This window comes from Callithrix jacchus, chromosome 22 (genome assembly GCF_049354715.1).
Source record: "Callithrix jacchus isolate 240 chromosome 22, calJac240_pri, whole genome shotgun sequence".
Taxonomy (NCBI): domain Eukaryota; kingdom Metazoa; phylum Chordata; class Mammalia; order Primates; family Cebidae; genus Callithrix; species Callithrix jacchus.
Genome location: NC_133523.1, coordinates 21,543,675 through 21,560,882, shown reverse-complemented (window position 1 = coordinate 21,560,882; position 17,208 = coordinate 21,543,675). Strand labels below are relative to the sequence as shown.

General features: G+C 65.2%; 4 protein-coding genes across 4 annotated transcripts; all 4 read left to right on the top strand.

The window, feature by feature from the left end:
* Nucleotides 1-113: 113 nt before the first annotated feature.
* LOC144580819 (double homeobox protein 4-like protein 4) lies at nucleotides 114-1,417 on the top strand. The gene has a single exon (XM_078360193.1). The coding sequence runs from the start codon at nucleotides 158-160 to the stop codon at nucleotides 1,415-1,417; it is 1,260 nt and encodes a 419-aa protein (XP_078216319.1). The 5' UTR covers nucleotides 114-157.
* A 3,957-nt stretch (nucleotides 1,418-5,374) lies between these two features.
* On the top strand, nucleotides 5,375-6,678 carry LOC144580818 (double homeobox protein 4-like protein 4). The gene has a single exon (XM_078360192.1). It carries the CDS (start codon nucleotides 5,419-5,421, stop codon nucleotides 6,676-6,678), a length of 1,260 nt encoding a protein of 419 aa, XP_078216318.1. The 5' UTR covers nucleotides 5,375-5,418.
* Nucleotides 6,679-10,635: 3,957 nt separating this feature from the next.
* LOC144580816 (double homeobox protein 4-like protein 4) lies at nucleotides 10,636-11,939 on the top strand. Its single transcript, XM_078360189.1, has one exon. The coding sequence runs from the start codon at nucleotides 10,680-10,682 to the stop codon at nucleotides 11,937-11,939; it is 1,260 nt and encodes a 419-aa protein (XP_078216315.1). The 5' UTR covers nucleotides 10,636-10,679.
* A 3,958-nt stretch (nucleotides 11,940-15,897) lies between these two features.
* Nucleotides 15,898-17,201, top strand: LOC144580821 (double homeobox protein 4-like protein 4). Its single transcript, XM_078360195.1, has one exon. It carries the CDS (start codon nucleotides 15,942-15,944, stop codon nucleotides 17,199-17,201), a length of 1,260 nt encoding a protein of 419 aa, XP_078216321.1. The 5' UTR covers nucleotides 15,898-15,941.
* Nucleotides 17,202-17,208: the final 7 nt, after the last annotated feature.

The following is a 17,208-nucleotide window of genomic DNA, read 5'->3' as shown; positions in this document are numbered from 1 at the left end:
GGTCTCTATAAAAGCGGCCCCTGGCTGGCGGGGCCGGACTCCTGGCTTGACCTGCCTGCAGGTGCGGTGCACAGCAGAGGTTGGCTGAGGCGCGCGGGAGCCGCCGGGCCTCTGTGTGCCTGTGTCTGTCTGTGACACTCGGCCCGGTCTCCCCGCGATGGCTCTCCCCACAGCTCCCGGCAGCCCTCTCCCGGCGGAGGCCCGAGGGCGAGGAAGGCGAAAGAGGCTCGTTTGGACTCCGAGCCAGAGGGACGCCCTGCGAGCGTCCTTTGAGCGGAACCCGTACCCGGGCATGGCCACCAGAGAACAGCTGGCCCAGGCCATCGGCGTTCCGGAGCCCAGGGTCCAGATTTGGTTTCAGAACGAGAGATCGCGCCGGCTGAGGCAGCACCGGCGGGAATCCAGGCCCTGGCCTGGGCCACGCGGCCCGCCAGAAGGCCGGCGAAAGCGGACGGCCGTGACCCAGTCCCAGACCGCCGTGCTCCTCCGGGCCTTCGAGCGAGAGCGCTTTCCGGACTTCGCCACCAGGGAGGAACTGGCCAGAGAGACGGGCCTCCCGGAGTCCAGGATTCAGATTTGGTTTCAGAATCGAAGGGCCAGGCATCCAGGCCGGGCTGGCAGGGGACCCGCGGCCGCAGGCGGCCCGCGCGACACGGCCCCCGGCGGGCGCGGCTCCTCTGCTCGCTCCTGGGTCGCCTCCACCCACACCGGGGCGTGGGGGGCGGCGCTTCCCGCACCCCAAGTGCCCTGCGCGCCTGGGGCCCTCCCACAGGGGCCCGTCGTGAGCCAGGCAGCAGGGGCCGTGCCCCTGCTCCTGCACGGACAGGCCCCACAGGCAGAAGGAATCTCGCAACCTGACCCGGCGCTCGGGGCCCTCGGGGCTTTCGGGTTCGCCGCCCTGGCTCCTTCGGGGGTGGCGCTCCCCCAGCCTCAGAGCCTTCCGGGGCCTCCGCACCCGGGCAGATGCCACGAGGAGCGGGAGCCGCAGCACGCCGGCCTGCCGGGGACGTGCTCCGTGGGACAGCTTGGGCCCGCTCAAGCCGACTCACAGGGGCGAGGTGTGCAGGGTCCCTGGTGGGGCTGGGGCCAGGGGCCCCAGGTGGCCGGGGCGGCAGGGGAACCCCAAGCCGCGCCACCTCCACCTCCGCAGCCCGCACCCCCGGAGGCCTCCGCCTGGCAGGGGCAGATGCCAGCCCTGCAGGCGCCTTCCCAAGCGCTCCAGGAGCCGGAGGAGCGCTCGTCTGCGCTCACCTCCAGCCTGCTGGACGAGCTCCTGTCGACCCCAGAGTTTCAGCAGCAGGCACGACCTTTCCTAGAGACGGAGCCACTGGGGGAGCTGAAGGAGGTGGAAGAGCTCGCTTCCCTGGAGCCACCCCTCAGCGAGGAAGAATACCGGGCTCTGCTGGAGGAGCTTTAAAAGGCGCGCGCGGGTCGGGGAGGGGTGGGGGCAGGGCGGTGGCCTCTCTCCCGCCGTGAGGTGACCGTGTGGCTCCGCTTCCAGCGGCGTGTCTTGGCGTCTCGCCCTCCCGCTGACCTGTCTGGGATCCCTGAGTGCCAGGTCCGTCCGTCCGGTGAGAGACTACACACAGGGCAGGGCTGTGCCGTCCTTCTATCCCGGGCATCTTGGGGACCCCAGAGCCCGCCCAGGGCCCGGGAGCTGGGCGGTCTAGTGCGCCGGCGCGGGTCTGCAGGCAGCCCGCGGCGCTGCGCTTCGGGGGACCAGCGCAGGCAGAGCTGTCGTCCCTCCTCGCAGCCCTGCCCCCACGCCACCCCGCGTACTTCAGGAGGGTGGGCAGAGGGGGCGCTTTGCCCGGGAAACACCGGGCCGGGTCCGAAGGCGGGGCCGCTCTCCAATCCGCGACACGCCTCTTCTTGCCTCCCCGCTCCGCCCACCCATCACTGGCACACCGGTAACCCGCCAGCCTCCCCCTCCCACCGTCACGGAGCAGCGCCGGGCAGCCCAGTGCGGCCCCGAGACCACCCTTCCCCCCACCCCCAACCCCGTCTACCCCGCGAGCAAACGCTTGGACTGCCCTCTCCAGGCGCGAGGGATGGCGGCTAGAGATGGGGAGAGGATCCCAGGACCAGAGGGAGGGACGAGTGAAGGGAGGAAAGGACGGAAGGGAGAGAGGGAGGAAGGGAGGGAGGCAGGGACCGAGGGACAGGGAGGGACGCACAGGGAGGGACCCAGGGAGCGAAGGGAGGGTGAAAAGGAGAAAGAGAGAAAGGGGGAGAGAAAGGAAGAAACCGAGGTTTGGAGGGACTGAGGAAGAAAGGGAAAGACGGGAACAGGGTGGAACAGAGGGGGAGAGAGAGGGACCACGGGACAGAGGGACATAGGCAGAGATTAGAGCGGTCTCCTGCCTCCAGGACCAACGGAGGGACCCCACAGCCTTAAAGCATTTCGGGAGCTCAATGCGATGCGTGCCAGTCCTCGTTTCACCCACGGGGTTCACAGACGGCATATCCCCACGGCGAACCCTGCAACGGAGCGCGAGGCAGTCTCATCCCCACAGGGGTCACCCTCGGGCCGATTGAAGCGTGATTTCCGACTTCAGCCTGTGATCGGCTGGGTGTGCGCGTGCGCGCGTGTGCATGGATTTGAGGCTCCTGCGGCCTGTCTTGCCGTTTCGCTGACCTGCCTGGGAGCCCTCAGTTCTAGGTCCGTCCGGTGAGAGACAGCACACAGGGCGGGGCTGTGCTGTCATTCTCTCCCCAGCATCTAGGGAACCCCAGAACCCGCCCAGGGCCCGGGAGCTGGGCGGTCTAGTGCGCGTGCGCGGGTCTGCAGGCAGCCCGCGGCCGCTTCTGGGGACCAGCGCAGGCAGAGCTGTCGGCCCTCCTCGCAGCCCTGCCCCCGCGCCACCCGGCCTACTTCAGGAGGGTGGGCGGAGGGAGCGTTTCGCCCCCCCCCCCGGAAACACCGGGCCGGGTCCCCAGGCAGGCCGGCTCTCCATTCCGCTGCACCCCTCTTCTGCCTCCCCGATTCGCCCACCGATCACTCGCACACCGGTGCCCCGCCAGCTTCCCCGCCATCACCGAGTAGCGCCTGGCAGCTCAATATAGACCCGAGACCACTCCTCCCACGGCCCCGCTACGAACGACCCCGCGGGCAAACGGAAGGGCTGCTTTCTCCAGGCCGGAGGGAAGGCGGGTAGAGAAGCGGGGAGGATCCCAGGCCGCGAGGGAGGGACGAGGGAAGGGAGGGAAGGACGCAAGGGAGAGAGGGAGGGGGAAGGGAGTGAGGGAGGGACGGAGGGTGGGGGGTAGGGTGGGACCCAGCACCTAGGTCGTGTGACACTGTCCTCCTGCCTTGGCACCTCATGCTTGGGGCTTTGGGACATATGTCTGTGCTCATAACTAGGATGCTGTGATTCCCTTCTCTTGCCTCATATCTGCTCACATAGGAGTCAATAACATATTGCTGGGCCCGCCATCCAGTTACATTCCTTCTCTGTCATGACCCTCTTCTCAGAAAGCATTGCGACACACTGTTGAGTCCACAGTCAATGTGATGTGAGTCCCCTGCGTGAACCCTGCCCACAGAGACCATTGTGACGTCATGTCTGGGGACTCAACTATTCTCAGTGATTGTCTTGTTACCCCTGCTCTTTGCCCACAGGAGCGGATGTGGCTTGTCTCTGGGCCCAGCACCCAGGTGAGGTAACTGTGCTCGCCTGACTGGGCTGCGCTTACAAAAGAAAGAGTGACTTGTCACCGGGCCCGGCACACAGGCGGTGCGGTCCCCTTGTCTGGGTTCTCGTCCACAGGTATCATCATGACATACTTTTGGTCTCTTCTGCTGGGTGGCCTGTGTCGCCCCCTTCTTCCTGGGAAGTGTCCACCGACACTGAAATGGAACATTTCACCTGACTCAGCACCTACACGACCTGTCTCTCGTATTACGCCTTGGCTTTTCCCACCGGGCTGATTGGGACATACAGCTGAGCACAGCCTCTAGGCTATTTAACTCTTCTCTTCTCACGTGGTCCTACCCACAGGAGGTATTGGGATATATTTCTAAGCACTTCACCTAGGTAATGACCCTTTTTGGGGCTTTCCCCGGATACGGTACGGTGACCTATTTCTGGACCAGCACCGAGGCGATGTCCCTCATTTCTCCTACCTGTTGCCTGTTAGGGCAAAGGAATTCCTAGGGGTGTGAGTCTACAGAAACCGCGATTCTTGCCTCCTCAGGAGAAACGACTCCACCGAGGGCCGTAAAGCAGGAGAGTTTCCGAGCAGCAGTAAACGTGTATGAAGAAGCTTCGGAAGCGGAAGAGAAGGAGGGAAAGTACGCGTGGCAGAGTGCCAAGAGGATGACTCACAAGGCAAAAGCAGGATGCGACCTTTCGACCTGGCGTTTTATATGTTGGAATGCCTCTGGGTTGTGGTTGTTGGTCGCGGTGTTGTCTTTCTTTGTTTTTCGTTTTGTTTCGTTTTTCTTCTTTTTTTAAAAGACGGAGTCTCGCCCTCTCGCCCAGGCTGGAGTTCAATGGCCGGATCTCGGCTCACCGCAACCTCCACCCCTCGGGTTCCGGTAATTCTCCTGCCCCAGCCTCCCAAGTCGCTGCGGTTACAGGCGTCTGCCACCACGCCCGGCTAATTTTTTTTTAACTTTTGTATGTGACCTCCGCAAGGGTGCCTGTCGCTCAGCTCTCTGTGGCTTCCTAAGTCGTGGTGACCTGATGACGTTCACCGTTTTCTTCCCCGAGCTCGGCGGGGAAACAGAAACTCCCAGGGATCCGTGGAAAAGCAGCAGCGTGTCGCTGCCCTTTCTATCCAGGTTGCCGAGACTCCCCGTGTGGCAGGAAACAGGAATGCCTCGTCAGGCCGTCTCTGCCCGGGAGAGTTTCTGTCTCCGTGCCTTCGCTCTCGTTTTCTAGAGGAACACGAACCGGATCCACGCAGCTGCGTGTGTGAGAGTGTCGCGGCCACGGCGACACCCACAGACGTGGACGCCTTGACGGAGAGGGGGGGCTTGGAAAACTCAGGCCTGTCACGGGGGTTCGCTTCTGCACGCCACCCTCCCTGGTGACGTGTTCGAGCCCGGAGAGAGGCTTCCAGTTTCCGTAGAATTCCTGGAGAACCCCAGAGGTCCAGCCCCCGAAGCCCCGCGTGTCCCTCCCCCGCCGCTCAGGCCCCACCCCCGACCACCCCACAGGGCCCTGGTGTCCCTGTGGTTTCCGGCTTGAGAGGGCGGGCTACCCCGCCCTGGGTCCCCGGAGCTCATGCAAATTCAGGAAGGGGTGGGGCCGCTAGGTCTCTATAAAAGCGGCCCCTGGCTGGCGGGGCCGGACTCCTGGCTTGACCTGCCTGCAGGTGCGGTGCACAGCAGAGGTTGGCTGAGGCGCGCGGGAGCCGCCGGGCCTCTGTGTGCCTGTGTCTGTCTGTGACACTCGGCCCGGTCTCCCCGCGATGGCTCTCCCCACAGCTCCCGGCAGCCCTCTCCCGGCGGAGGCCCGAGGGCGAGGAAGGCGAAAGAGGCTCGTTTGGACTCCGAGCCAGAGGGACGCCCTGCGAGCGTCCTTTGAGCGGAACCCGTACCCGGGCATGGCCACCAGAGAACAGCTGGCCCAGGCCATCGGCGTTCCGGAGCCCAGGGTCCAGATTTGGTTTCAGAACGAGAGATCGCGCCGGCTGAGGCAGCACCGGCGGGAATCCAGGCCCTGGCCTGGGCCACGCGGCCCGCCAGAAGGCCGGCGAAAGCGGACGGCCGTGACCCAGTCCCAGACCGCCGTGCTCCTCCGGGCCTTCGAGCGAGAGCGCTTTCCGGACTTCGCCACCAGGGAGGAACTGGCCAGAGAGACGGGCCTCCCGGAGTCCAGGATTCAGATTTGGTTTCAGAATCGAAGGGCCAGGCATCCAGGCCGGGCTGGCAGGGGACCCGCGGCCGCAGGCGGCCCGCGCGACACGGCCCCCGGCGGGCGCGGCTCCTCTGCTCGCTCCTGGGTCGCCTCCACCCACACCGGGGCGTGGGGGGCGGCGCTTCCCGCACCCCAAGTGCCCTGCGCGCCTGGGGCCCTCCCACAGGGGCCCGTCGTGAGCCAGGCAGCAGGGGCCGTGCCCCTGCTCCTGCACGGACAGGCCCCACAGGCAGAAGGAATCTCGCAACCTGACCCGGCGCTCGGGGCCCTCGGGGCTTTCGGGTTCGCCGCCCTGGCTCCTTCGGGGGTGGCGCTCCCCCAGCCTCAGAGCCTTCCGGGGCCTCCGCACCCGGGCAGATGCCACGAGGAGCGGGAGCCGCAGCACGCCGGCCTGCCGGGGACGTGCTCCGTGGGACAGCTTGGGCCCGCTCAAGCCGACTCACAGGGGCGAGGTGTGCAGGGTCCCTGGTGGGGCTGGGGCCAGGGGCCCCAGGTGGCCGGGGCGGCAGGGGAACCCCAAGCCGCGCCACCTCCACCTCCGCAGCCCGCACCCCCGGAGGCCTCCGCCTGGCAGGGGCAGATGCCAGCCCTGCAGGCGCCTTCCCAAGCGCTCCAGGAGCCGGAGGAGCGCTCGTCTGCGCTCACCTCCAGCCTGCTGGACGAGCTCCTGTCGACCCCAGAGTTTCAGCAGCAGGCACGACCTTTCCTAGAGACGGAGCCACTGGGGGAGCTGAAGGAGGTGGAAGAGCTCGCTTCCCTGGAGCCACCCCTCAGCGAGGAAGAATACCGGGCTCTGCTGGAGGAGCTTTAAAAGGCGCGCGCGGGTCGGGGAGGGGTGGGGGCAGGGCGGTGGCCTCTCTCCCGCCGTGAGGTGACCGTGTGGCTCCGCTTCCAGCGGCGTGTCTTGGCGTCTCGCCCTCCCGCTGACCTGTCTGGGATCCCTGAGTGCCAGGTCCGTCCGTCCGGTGAGAGACTACACACAGGGCAGGGCTGTGCCGTCCTTCTATCCCGGGCATCTTGGGGACCCCAGAGCCCGCCCAGGGCCCGGGAGCTGGGCGGTCTAGTGCGCCGGCGCGGGTCTGCAGGCAGCCCGCGGCGCTGCGCTTCGGGGGACCAGCGCAGGCAGAGCTGTCGTCCCTCCTCGCAGCCCTGCCCCCACGCCACCCCGCGTACTTCAGGAGGGTGGGCAGAGGGGGCGCTTTGCCCGGGAAACACCGGGCCGGGTCCGAAGGCGGGGCCGCTCTCCAATCCGCGACACGCCTCTTCTTGCCTCCCCGCTCCGCCCACCCATCACTGGCACACCGGTAACCCGCCAGCCTCCCCCTCCCACCGTCACGGAGCAGCGCCGGGCAGCCCAGTGCGGCCCCGAGACCACCCTTCCCCCCACCCCCAACCCCGTCTACCCCGCGAGCAAACGCTTGGACTGCCCTCTCCAGGCGCGAGGGATGGCGGCTAGAGATGGGGAGAGGATCCCAGGACCAGAGGGAGGGACGAGTGAAGGGAGGAAAGGACGGAAGGGAGAGAGGGAGGAAGGGAGGGAGGCAGGGACCGAGGGACAGGGAGGGACGCACAGGGAGGGACCCAGGGAGCGAAGGGAGGGTGAAAAGGAGAAAGAGAGAAAGGGGGAGAGAAAGGAAGAAACCGAGGTTTGGAGGGACTGAGGAAGAAAGGGAAAGACGGGAACAGGGTGGAACAGAGGGGGAGAGAGAGGGACCACGGGACAGAGGGACATAGGCAGAGATTAGAGCGGTCTCCTGCCTCCAGGACCAACGGAGGGACCCCACAGCCTTAAAGCATTTCGGGAGCTCAATGCGATGCGTGCCAGTCCTCGTTTCACCCACGGGGTTCACAGACGGCATATCCCCACGGCGAACCCTGCAACGGAGCGCGAGGCAGTCTCATCCCCACAGGGGTCACCCTCGGGCCGATTGAAGCGTGATTTCCGACTTCAGCCTGTGATCGGCTGGGTGTGCGCGTGCGCGCGTGTGCATGGATTTGAGGCTCCTGCGGCCTGTCTTGCCGTTTCGCTGACCTGCCTGGGAGCCCTCAGTTCTAGGTCCGTCCGGTGAGAGACAGCACACAGGGCGGGGCTGTGCTGTCATTCTCTCCCCAGCATCTAGGGAACCCCAGAACCCGCCCAGGGCCCGGGAGCTGGGCGGTCTAGTGCGCGTGCGCGGGTCTGCAGGCAGCCCGCGGCCGCTTCTGGGGACCAGCGCAGGCAGAGCTGTCGGCCCTCCTCGCAGCCCTGCCCCCACGCCACCCGGCCTACTTCAGGAGGGTGGGCGGAGGGAGCGTTTCGCCCCCCCCCCCGGAAACACCGGGCCGGGTCCCCAGGCAGGCCGGCTCTCCATTCCGCTGCACCCCTCTTCTGCCTCCCCGATTCGCCCACCGATCACTCGCACACCGGTGCCCCGCCAGCTTCCCCGCCATCACCGAGTAGCGCCTGGCAGCTCAATATAGACCCGAGACCACTCCTCCCACGGCCCCGCTACGAACGACCCCGCGGGCAAACGGAAGGGCTGCTTTCTCCAGGCCGGAGGGAAGGCGGGTAGAGAAGCGGGGAGGATCCCAGGCCGCGAGGGAGGGAGGAGGGAAGGGAGGGAAGGACGCAAGGGAGAGAGGGAGGGGGAAGGGAGTGAGGGAGGGACGGAGGGTGGGGGGTAGGGTGGGACCCAGCACCTAGGTCGTGTGACACTGTCCTCCTGCCTTGGCACCTCATGCTTGGGGCTTTGGGACATATGTCTGTGCTCATAACTAGGATGCTGTGATTCCCTTCTCTTGCCTCATATCTGCTCACATAGGAGTCAATAACATATTGCTGGGCCCGCCATCCAGTTACATTCCTTCTCTGTCATGACCCTCTTCTCAGAAAGCATTGCGACACACTGTTGAGTCCACAGTCAATGTGATGTGAGTCCCCTGCGTGAACCCTGCCCACAGAGACCATTGTGACGTCATGTCTGGGGACTCAACTATTCTCAGTGATTGTCTTGTTACCCCTGCTCTTTGCCCACAGGAGCGGATGTGGCTTGTCTCTGGGCCCAGCACCCAGGTGAGGTAACTGTGCTCGCCTGACTGGGCTGCGCTTACAAAAGAAAGAGTGACTTGTCACCGGGCCCGGCACACAGGCGGTGCGGTCCCCTTGTCTGGGTTCTCGTCCACAGGTATCATCATGACATACTTTTGGTCTCTTCTGCTGGGTGGCCTGTGTCGCCCCCTTCTTCCTGGGAAGTGTCCACCGACACTGAAATGGAACATTTCACCTGACTCAGCACCTACACGACCTGTCTCTCGTATTACGCCTTGGCTTTTCCCACCGGGCTGATTGGGACATACAGCTGAGCACAGCCTCTAGGCTATTTAACTCTTCTCTTCTCACGTGGTCCTACCCACAGGAGGTATTGGGATATATTTCTAAGCACTTCACCTAGGTAATGACCCTTTTTGGGGCTTTCCCCGGATACGGTACGGTGACCTATTTCTGGACCAGCACCGAGGCGATGTCCCTCATTTCTCCTACCTGTTGCCTGTTAGGGCAAAGGAATTCCTAGGGGTGTGAGTCTACAGAAACCGCGATTCTTGCCTCCTCAGGAGAAACGACTCCACCGAGGGCCGTAAAGCAGGAGAGTTTCCGAGCAGCAGTAAACGTGTATGAAGAAGCTTCGGAAGCGGAAGAGAAGGAGGGAAAGTACGCGTGGCAGAGTGCCAAGAGGATGACTCACAAGGCAAAAGCAGGATGCGACCTTTCGACCTGGCGTTTTATATGTTGGAATGCCTCTGGGTTGTGGTTGTTGGTCGCGGTGTTGTCTTTCTTTGTTTTTCGTTTTGTTTCGTTTTTCTTCTTTTTTTAAAAGACGGAGTCTCGCCCTCTCGCCCAGGCTGGAGTTCAATGGCCGGATCTCGGCTCACCGCAACCTCCACCCCTCGGGTTCCGGTAATTCTCCTGCCCCAGCCTCCCAAGTCGCTGCGGTTACAGGCGTCTGCCACCACGCCCGGCTAATTTTTTTTTAACTTTTGTATGTGACCTCCGCAAGGGTGCCTGTCGCTCAGCTCTCTGTGGCTTCCTAAGTCGTGGTGACCTGATGACGTTCACCGTTTTCTTCCCCGAGCTCGGCGGGGAAACAGAAACTCCCAGGGATCCGTGGAAAAGCAGCAGCGTGTCGCTGCCCTTTCTATCCAGGTTGCCGAGACTCCCCGTGTGGCAGGAAACAGGAATGCCTCGTCAGGCCGTCTCTGCCCGGGAGAGTTTCTGTCTCCGTGCCTTCGCTCTCGTTTTCTAGAGGAACACGAACCGGATCCACGCAGCTGCGTGTGTGAGAGTGTCGCGGCCACGGCGACACCCACAGACGTGGACGCCTTGACGGAGAGGGGGGGCTTGGAAAACTCAGGCCTGTCACGGGGGTTCGCTTCTGCACGCCACCCTCCCTGGTGACGTGTTCGAGCCCGGAGAGAGGCTTCCAGTTTCCGTAGAATTCCTGGAGAACCCCAGAGGTCCAGCCCCCGAAGCCCCGCGTGTCCCTCCCCCGCCGCTCAGGCCCCACCCCCGACCACCCCACAGGGCCCTGGTGTCCCTGTGGTTTCCGGCTTGAGAGGGCGGGCTACCCCGCCCTGGGTCCCCGGAGCTCATGCAAATTCAGGAAGGGGTGGGGCCGCTAGGTCTCTATAAAAGCGGCCCCTGGCTGGCGGGGCCGGACTCCTGGCTTGACCTGCCTGCAGGTGCGGTGCACAGCAGAGGTTGGCTGAGGCGCGCGGGAGCCGCCGGGCCTCTGTGTGCCTGTGTCTGTCTGTGACACTCGGCCCGGTCTCCCCGCGATGGCTCTCCCCACAGCTCCCGGCAGCCCTCTCCCGGCGGAGGCCCGAGGGCGAGGAAGGCGAAAGAGGCTCGTTTGGACTCCGAGCCAGAGGGACGCCCTGCGAGCGTCCTTTGAGCGGAACCCGTACCCGGGCATGGCCACCAGAGAACAGCTGGCCCAGGCCATCGGCGTTCCGGAGCCCAGGGTCCAGATTTGGTTTCAGAACGAGAGATCGCGCCGGCTGAGGCAGCACCGGCGGGAATCCAGGCCCTGGCCTGGGCCACGCGGCCCGCCAGAAGGCCGGCGAAAGCGGACGGCCGTGACCCAGTCCCAGACCGCCGTGCTCCTCCGGGCCTTCGAGCGAGAGCGCTTTCCGGACTTCGCCACCAGGGAGGAACTGGCCAGAGAGACGGGCCTCCCGGAGTCCAGGATTCAGATTTGGTTTCAGAATCGAAGGGCCAGGCATCCAGGCCGGGCTGGCAGGGGACCCGCGGCCGCAGGCGGCCCGCGCGACACGGCCCCCGGCGGGCGCGGCTCCTCTGCTCGCTCCTGGGTCGCCTCCACCCACACCGGGGCGTGGGGGGCGGCGCTTCCCGCACCCCAAGTGCCCTGCGCGCCTGGGGCCCTCCCACAGGGGCCCGTCGTGAGCCAGGCAGCAGGGGCCGTGCCCCTGCTCCTGCACGGACAGGCCCCACAGGCAGAAGGAATCTCGCAACCTGACCCGGCGCTCGGGGCCCTCGGGGCTTTCGGGTTCGCCGCCCTGGCTCCTTCGGGGGTGGCGCTCCCCCAGCCTCAGAGCCTTCCGGGGCCTCCGCACCCGGGCAGATGCCACGAGGAGCGGGAGCCGCAGCACGCCGGCCTGCCGGGGACGTGCTCCGTGGGACAGCTTGGGCCCGCTCAAGCCGACTCACAGGGGCGAGGTGTGCAGGGTCCCTGGTGGGGCTGGGGCCAGGGGCCCCAGGTGGCCGGGGCGGCAGGGGAACCCCAAGCCGCGCCACCTCCACCTCCGCAGCCCGCACCCCCGGAGGCCTCCGCCTGGCAGGGGCAGATGCCAGCCCTGCAGGCGCCTTCCCAAGCGCTCCAGGAGCCGGAGGAGCGCTCGTCTGCGCTCACCTCCAGCCTGCTGGACGAGCTCCTGTCGACCCCAGAGTTTCAGCAGCAGGCACGACCTTTCCTAGAGACGGAGCCACTGGGGGAGCTGAAGGAGGTGGAAGAGCTCGCTTCCCTGGAGCCACCCCTCAGCGAGGAAGAATACCGGGCTCTGCTGGAGGAGCTTTAAAAGGCGCGCGCGGGTCGGGGAGGGGTGGGGGCAGGGCGGTGGCCTCTCTCCCGCCGTGAGGTGACCGTGTGGCTCCGCTTCCAGCGGCGTGTCTTGGCGTCTCGCCCTCCCGCTGACCTGTCTGGGATCCCTGAGTGCCAGGTCCGTCCGTCCGGTGAGAGACTACACACAGGGCAGGGCTGTGCCGTCCTTCTATCCCGGGCATCTTGGGGACCCCAGAGCCCGCCCAGGGCCCGGGAGCTGGGCGGTCTAGTGCGCCGGCGCGGGTCTGCAGGCAGCCCGCGGCGCTGCGCTTCGGGGGACCAGCGCAGGCAGAGCTGTCGTCCCTCCTCGCAGCCCTGCCCCCACGCCACCCCGCGTACTTCAGGAGGGTGGGCAGAGGGGGCGCTTTGCCCGGGAAACACCGGGCCGGGTCCGAAGGCGGGGCCGCTCTCCAATCCGCGACACGCCTCTTCTTGCCTCCCCGCTCCGCCCACCCATCACTGGCACACCGGTAACCCGCCAGCCTCCCCCTCCCACCGTCACGGAGCAGCGCCGGGCAGCCCAGTGCGGCCCCGAGACCACCCTTCCCCCCACCCCCAACCCCGTCTACCCCGCGAGCAAACGCTTGGACTGCCCTCTCCAGGCGCGAGGGATGGCGGCTAGAGATGGGGAGAGGATCCCAGGACCAGAGGGAGGGACGAGTGAAGGGAGGAAAGGACGGAAGGGAGAGAGGGAGGAAGGGAGGGAGGCAGGGACCGAGGGACAGGGAGGGACGCACAGGGAGGGACCCAGGGAGCGAAGGGAGGGTGAAAAGGAGAAAGAGAGAAAGGGGGAGAGAAAGGAAGAAACCGAGGTTTGGAGGGACTGAGGAAGAAAGGGAAAGACGGGAACAGGGTGGAACAGAGGGGGAGAGAGAGGGACCACGGGACAGAGGGACATAGGCAGAGATTAGAGCGGTCTCCTGCCTCCAGGACCAACGGAGGGACCCCACAGCCTTAAAGCATTTCGGGAGCTCAATGCGATGCGTGCCAGTCCTCGTTTCACCCACGGGGTTCACAGACGGCATATCCCCACGGCGAACCCTGCAACGGAGCGCGAGGCAGTCTCATCCCCACAGGGGTCACCCTCGGGCCGATTGAAGCGTGATTTCCGACTTCAGCCTGTGATCGGCTGGGTGTGCGCGTGCGCGCGTGTGCATGGATTTGAGGCTCCTGCGGCCTGTCTTGCCGTTTCGCTGACCTGCCTGGGAGCCCTCAGTTCTAGGTCCGTCCGGTGAGAGACAGCACACAGGGCGGGGCTGTGCTGTCATTCTCTCCCCAGCATCTAGGGAACCCCAGAACCCGCCCAGGGCCCGGGAGCTGGGCGGTCTAGTGCGCGTGCGCGGGTCTGCAGGCAGCCCGCGGCCGCTTCTGGGGACCAGCGCAGGCAGAGCTGTCGGCCCTCCTCGCAGCCCTGCCCCCACGCCACCCGGCCTACTTCAGGAGGGTGGGCGGAGGGAGCGTTTCGCCCCCCCCCCCCGGAAACACCGGGCCGGGTCCCCAGGCAGGCCGGCTCTCCATTCCGCTGCACCCCTCTTCTGCCTCCCCGATTCGCCCACCGATCACTCGCACACCGGTGCCCCGCCAGCTTCCCCGCCATCACCGAGTAGCGCCTGGCAGCTCAATATAGACCCGAGACCACTCCTCCCACGGCCCCGCTACGAACGACCCCGCGGGCAAACGGAAGGGCTGCTTTCTCCAGGCCGGAGGGAAGGCGGGTAGAGAAGCGGGGAGGATCCCAGGCCGCGAGGGAGGGACGAGGGAAGGGAGGGAAGGACGCAAGGGAGAGAGGGAGGGGGAAGGGAGTGAGGGAGGGACGGAGGGTGGGGGGTAGGGTGGGACCCAGCACCTAGGTCGTGTGACACTGTCCTCCTGCCTTGGCACCTCATGCTTGGGGCTTTGGGACATATGTCTGTGCTCATAACTAGGATGCTGTGATTCCCTTCTCTTGCCTCATATCTGCTCACATAGGAGTCAATAACATATTGCTGGGCCCGCCATCCAGTTACATTCCTTCTCTGTCATGACCCTCTTCTCAGAAAGCATTGCGACACACTGTTGAGTCCACAGTCAATGTGATGTGAGTCCCCTGCGTGAACCCTGCCCACAGAGACCATTGTGACGTCATGTCTGGGGACTCAACTATTCTCAGTGATTGTCTTGTTACCCCTGCTCTTTGCCCACAGGAGCGGATGTGGCTTGTCTCTGGGCCCAGCACCCAGGTGAGGTAACTGTGCTCGCCTGACTGGGCTGCGCTTACAAAAGAAAGAGTGACTTGTCACCGGGCCCGGCACACAGGCGATGCGGTCCCCTTGTCTGGGTTCTCGTCCACAGGTATCATCATGACATACTTTTGGTCTCTTCTGCTGGGTGGCCTGTGTCGCCCCCTTCTTCCTGGGAAGTGTCCACCGACACTGAAATGGAACATTTCACCTGACTCAGCACCTACACGACCTGTCTCTCGTATTACGCCTTGGCTTTTCCCACCGGGCTGATTGGGACATACAGCTGAGCACAGCCTCTAGGCTATTTAACTCTTCTCTTCTCACGTGGTCCTACCCACAGGAGGTATTGGGATATATTTCTAAGCACTTCACCTAGGTAATGACCCTTTTTGGGGCTTTCCCCGGATACGGTACGGTGACCTATTTCTGGACCAGCACCGAGGCGATGTCCCTCATTTCTCCTACCTGTTGCCTGTTAGGGCAAAGGAATTCCTAGGGGTGTGAGTCTACAGAAACCGCGATTCTTGCCTCCTCAGGAGAAACGACTCCACCGAGGGCCGTAAAGCAGGAGAGTTTCCGAGCAGCAGTAAACGTGTATGAAGAAGCTTCGGAAGCGGAAGAGAAGGAGGGAAAGTACGCGTGGCAGAGTGCCAAGAGGATGACTCACAAGGCAAAAGCAGGATGCGACCTTTCGACCTGGCGTTTTATATGTTGGAATGCCTCTGGGTTGTGGTTGTTGGTCGCGGTGTTGTCTTTCTTTGTTTTTCGTTTTGTTTCGTTTTTCTTCTTTTTTTAAAAGACGGAGTCTCGCCCTCTCGCCCAGGCTGGAGTTCAATGGCCGGATCTCGGCTCACCGCAACCTCCACCCCTCGGGTTCCGGTAATTCTCCTGCCCCAGCCTCCCAAGTCGCTGCGGTTACAGGCGTCTGCCACCACGCCCGGCTAATTTTTTTTTAACTTTTGTATGTGACCTCCGCAAGGGTGCCTGTCGCTCAGCTCTCTGTGGCTTCCTAAGTCGTGGTGACCTGATGACGTTCACCGTTTTCTTCCCCGAGCTCGGCGGGGAAACAGAAACTCCCAGGGATCCGTGGAAAAGCAGCAGCGTGTCGCTGCCCTTTCTATCCAGGTTGCCGAGACTCCCCGTGTGGCAGGAAACAGGAATGCCTCGTCAGGCCGTCTCTGCCCGGGAGAGTTTCTGTCTCCGTGCCTTCGCTCTCGTTTTCTAGAGGAACACGAACCGGATCCACGCAGCTGCGTGTGTGAGAGTGTCGCGGCCACGGCGACACCCACAGACGTGGACGCCTTGACGGAGAGGGGGGGCTTGGAAAACTCAGGCCTGTCACGGGGGTTCGCTTCTGCACGCCACCCTCCCTGGTGACGTGTTCGAGCCCGGAGAGAGGCTTCCAGTTTCCGTAGAATTCCTGGAGAACCCCAGAGGTCCAGCCCCCGAAGCCCCGCGTGTCCCTCCCCCGCCGCTCAGGCCCCACCCCCGACCACCCCACAGGGCCCTGGTGTCCCTGTGGTTTCCGGCTTGAGAGGGCGGGCTACCCCGCCCTGGGTCCCCGGAGCTCATGCAAATTCAGGAAGGGGTGGGGCCGCTAGGTCTCTATAAAAGCGGCCCCTGGCTGGCGGGGCCGGACTCCTGGCTTGACCTGCCTGCAGGTGCGGTGCACAGCAGAGGTTGGCTGAGGCGCGCGGGAGCCGCCGGGCCTCTGTGTGCCTGTGTCTGTCTGTGACACTCGGCCCGGTCTCCCCGCGATGGCTCTCCCCACAGCTCCCGGCAGCCCTCTCCCGGCGGAGGCCCGAGGGCGAGGAAGGCGAAAGAGGCTCGTTTGGACTCCGAGCCAGAGGGACGCCCTGCGAGCGTCCTTTGAGCGGAACCCGTACCCGGGCATGGCCACCAGAGAACAGCTGGCCCAGGCCATCGGCGTTCCGGAGCCCAGGGTCCAGATTTGGTTTCAGAACGAGAGATCGCGCCGGCTGAGGCAGCACCGGCGGGAATCCAGGCCCTGGCCTGGGCCACGCGGCCCGCCAGAAGGCCGGCGAAAGCGGACGGCCGTGACCCAGTCCCAGACCGCCGTGCTCCTCCGGGCCTTCGAGCGAGAGCGCTTTCCGGACTTCGCCACCAGGGAGGAACTGGCCAGAGAGACGGGCCTCCCGGAGTCCAGGATTCAGATTTGGTTTCAGAATCGAAGGGCCAGGCATCCAGGCCGGGCTGGCAGGGGACCCGCGGCCGCAGGCGGCCCGCGCGACACGGCCCCCGGCGGGCGCGGCTCCTCTGCTCGCTCCTGGGTCGCCTCCACCCACACCGGGGCGTGGGGGGCGGCGCTTCCCGCACCCCAAGTGCCCTGCGCGCCTGGGGCCCTCCCACAGGGGCCCGTCGTGAGCCAGGCAGCAGGGGCCGTGCCCCTGCTCCTGCACGGACAGGCCCCACAGGCAGAAGGAATCTCGCAACCTGACCCGGCGCTCGGGGCCCTCGGGGCTTTCGGGTTCGCCGCCCTGGCTCCTTCGGGGGTGGCGCTCCCCCAGCCTCAGAGCCTTCCGGGGCCTCCGCACCCGGGCAGATGCCACGAGGAGCGGGAGCCGCAGCACGCCGGCCTGCCGGGGACGTGCTCCGTGGGACAGCTTGGGCCCGCTCAAGCCGACTCACAGGGGCGAGGTGTGCAGGGTCCCTGGTGGGGCTGGGGCCAGGGGCCCCAGGTGGCCGGGGCGGCAGGGGAACCCCAAGCCGCGCCACCTCCACCTCCGCAGCCCGCACCCCCGGAGGCCTCCGCCTGGCAGGGGCAGATGCCAGCCCTGCAGGCGCCTTCCCAAGCGCTCCAGGAGCCGGAGGAGCGCTCGTCTGCGCTCACCTCCAGCCTGCTGGACGAGCTCCTGTCGACCCCAGAGTTTCAGCAGCAGGCACGACCTTTCCTAGAGACGGAGCCACTGGGGGAGCTGAAGGAGGTGGAAGAGCTCGCTTCCCTGGAGCCACCCCTCAGCGAGGAAGAATACCGGGCTCTGCTGGAGGAGCTTTAAAAGGCGC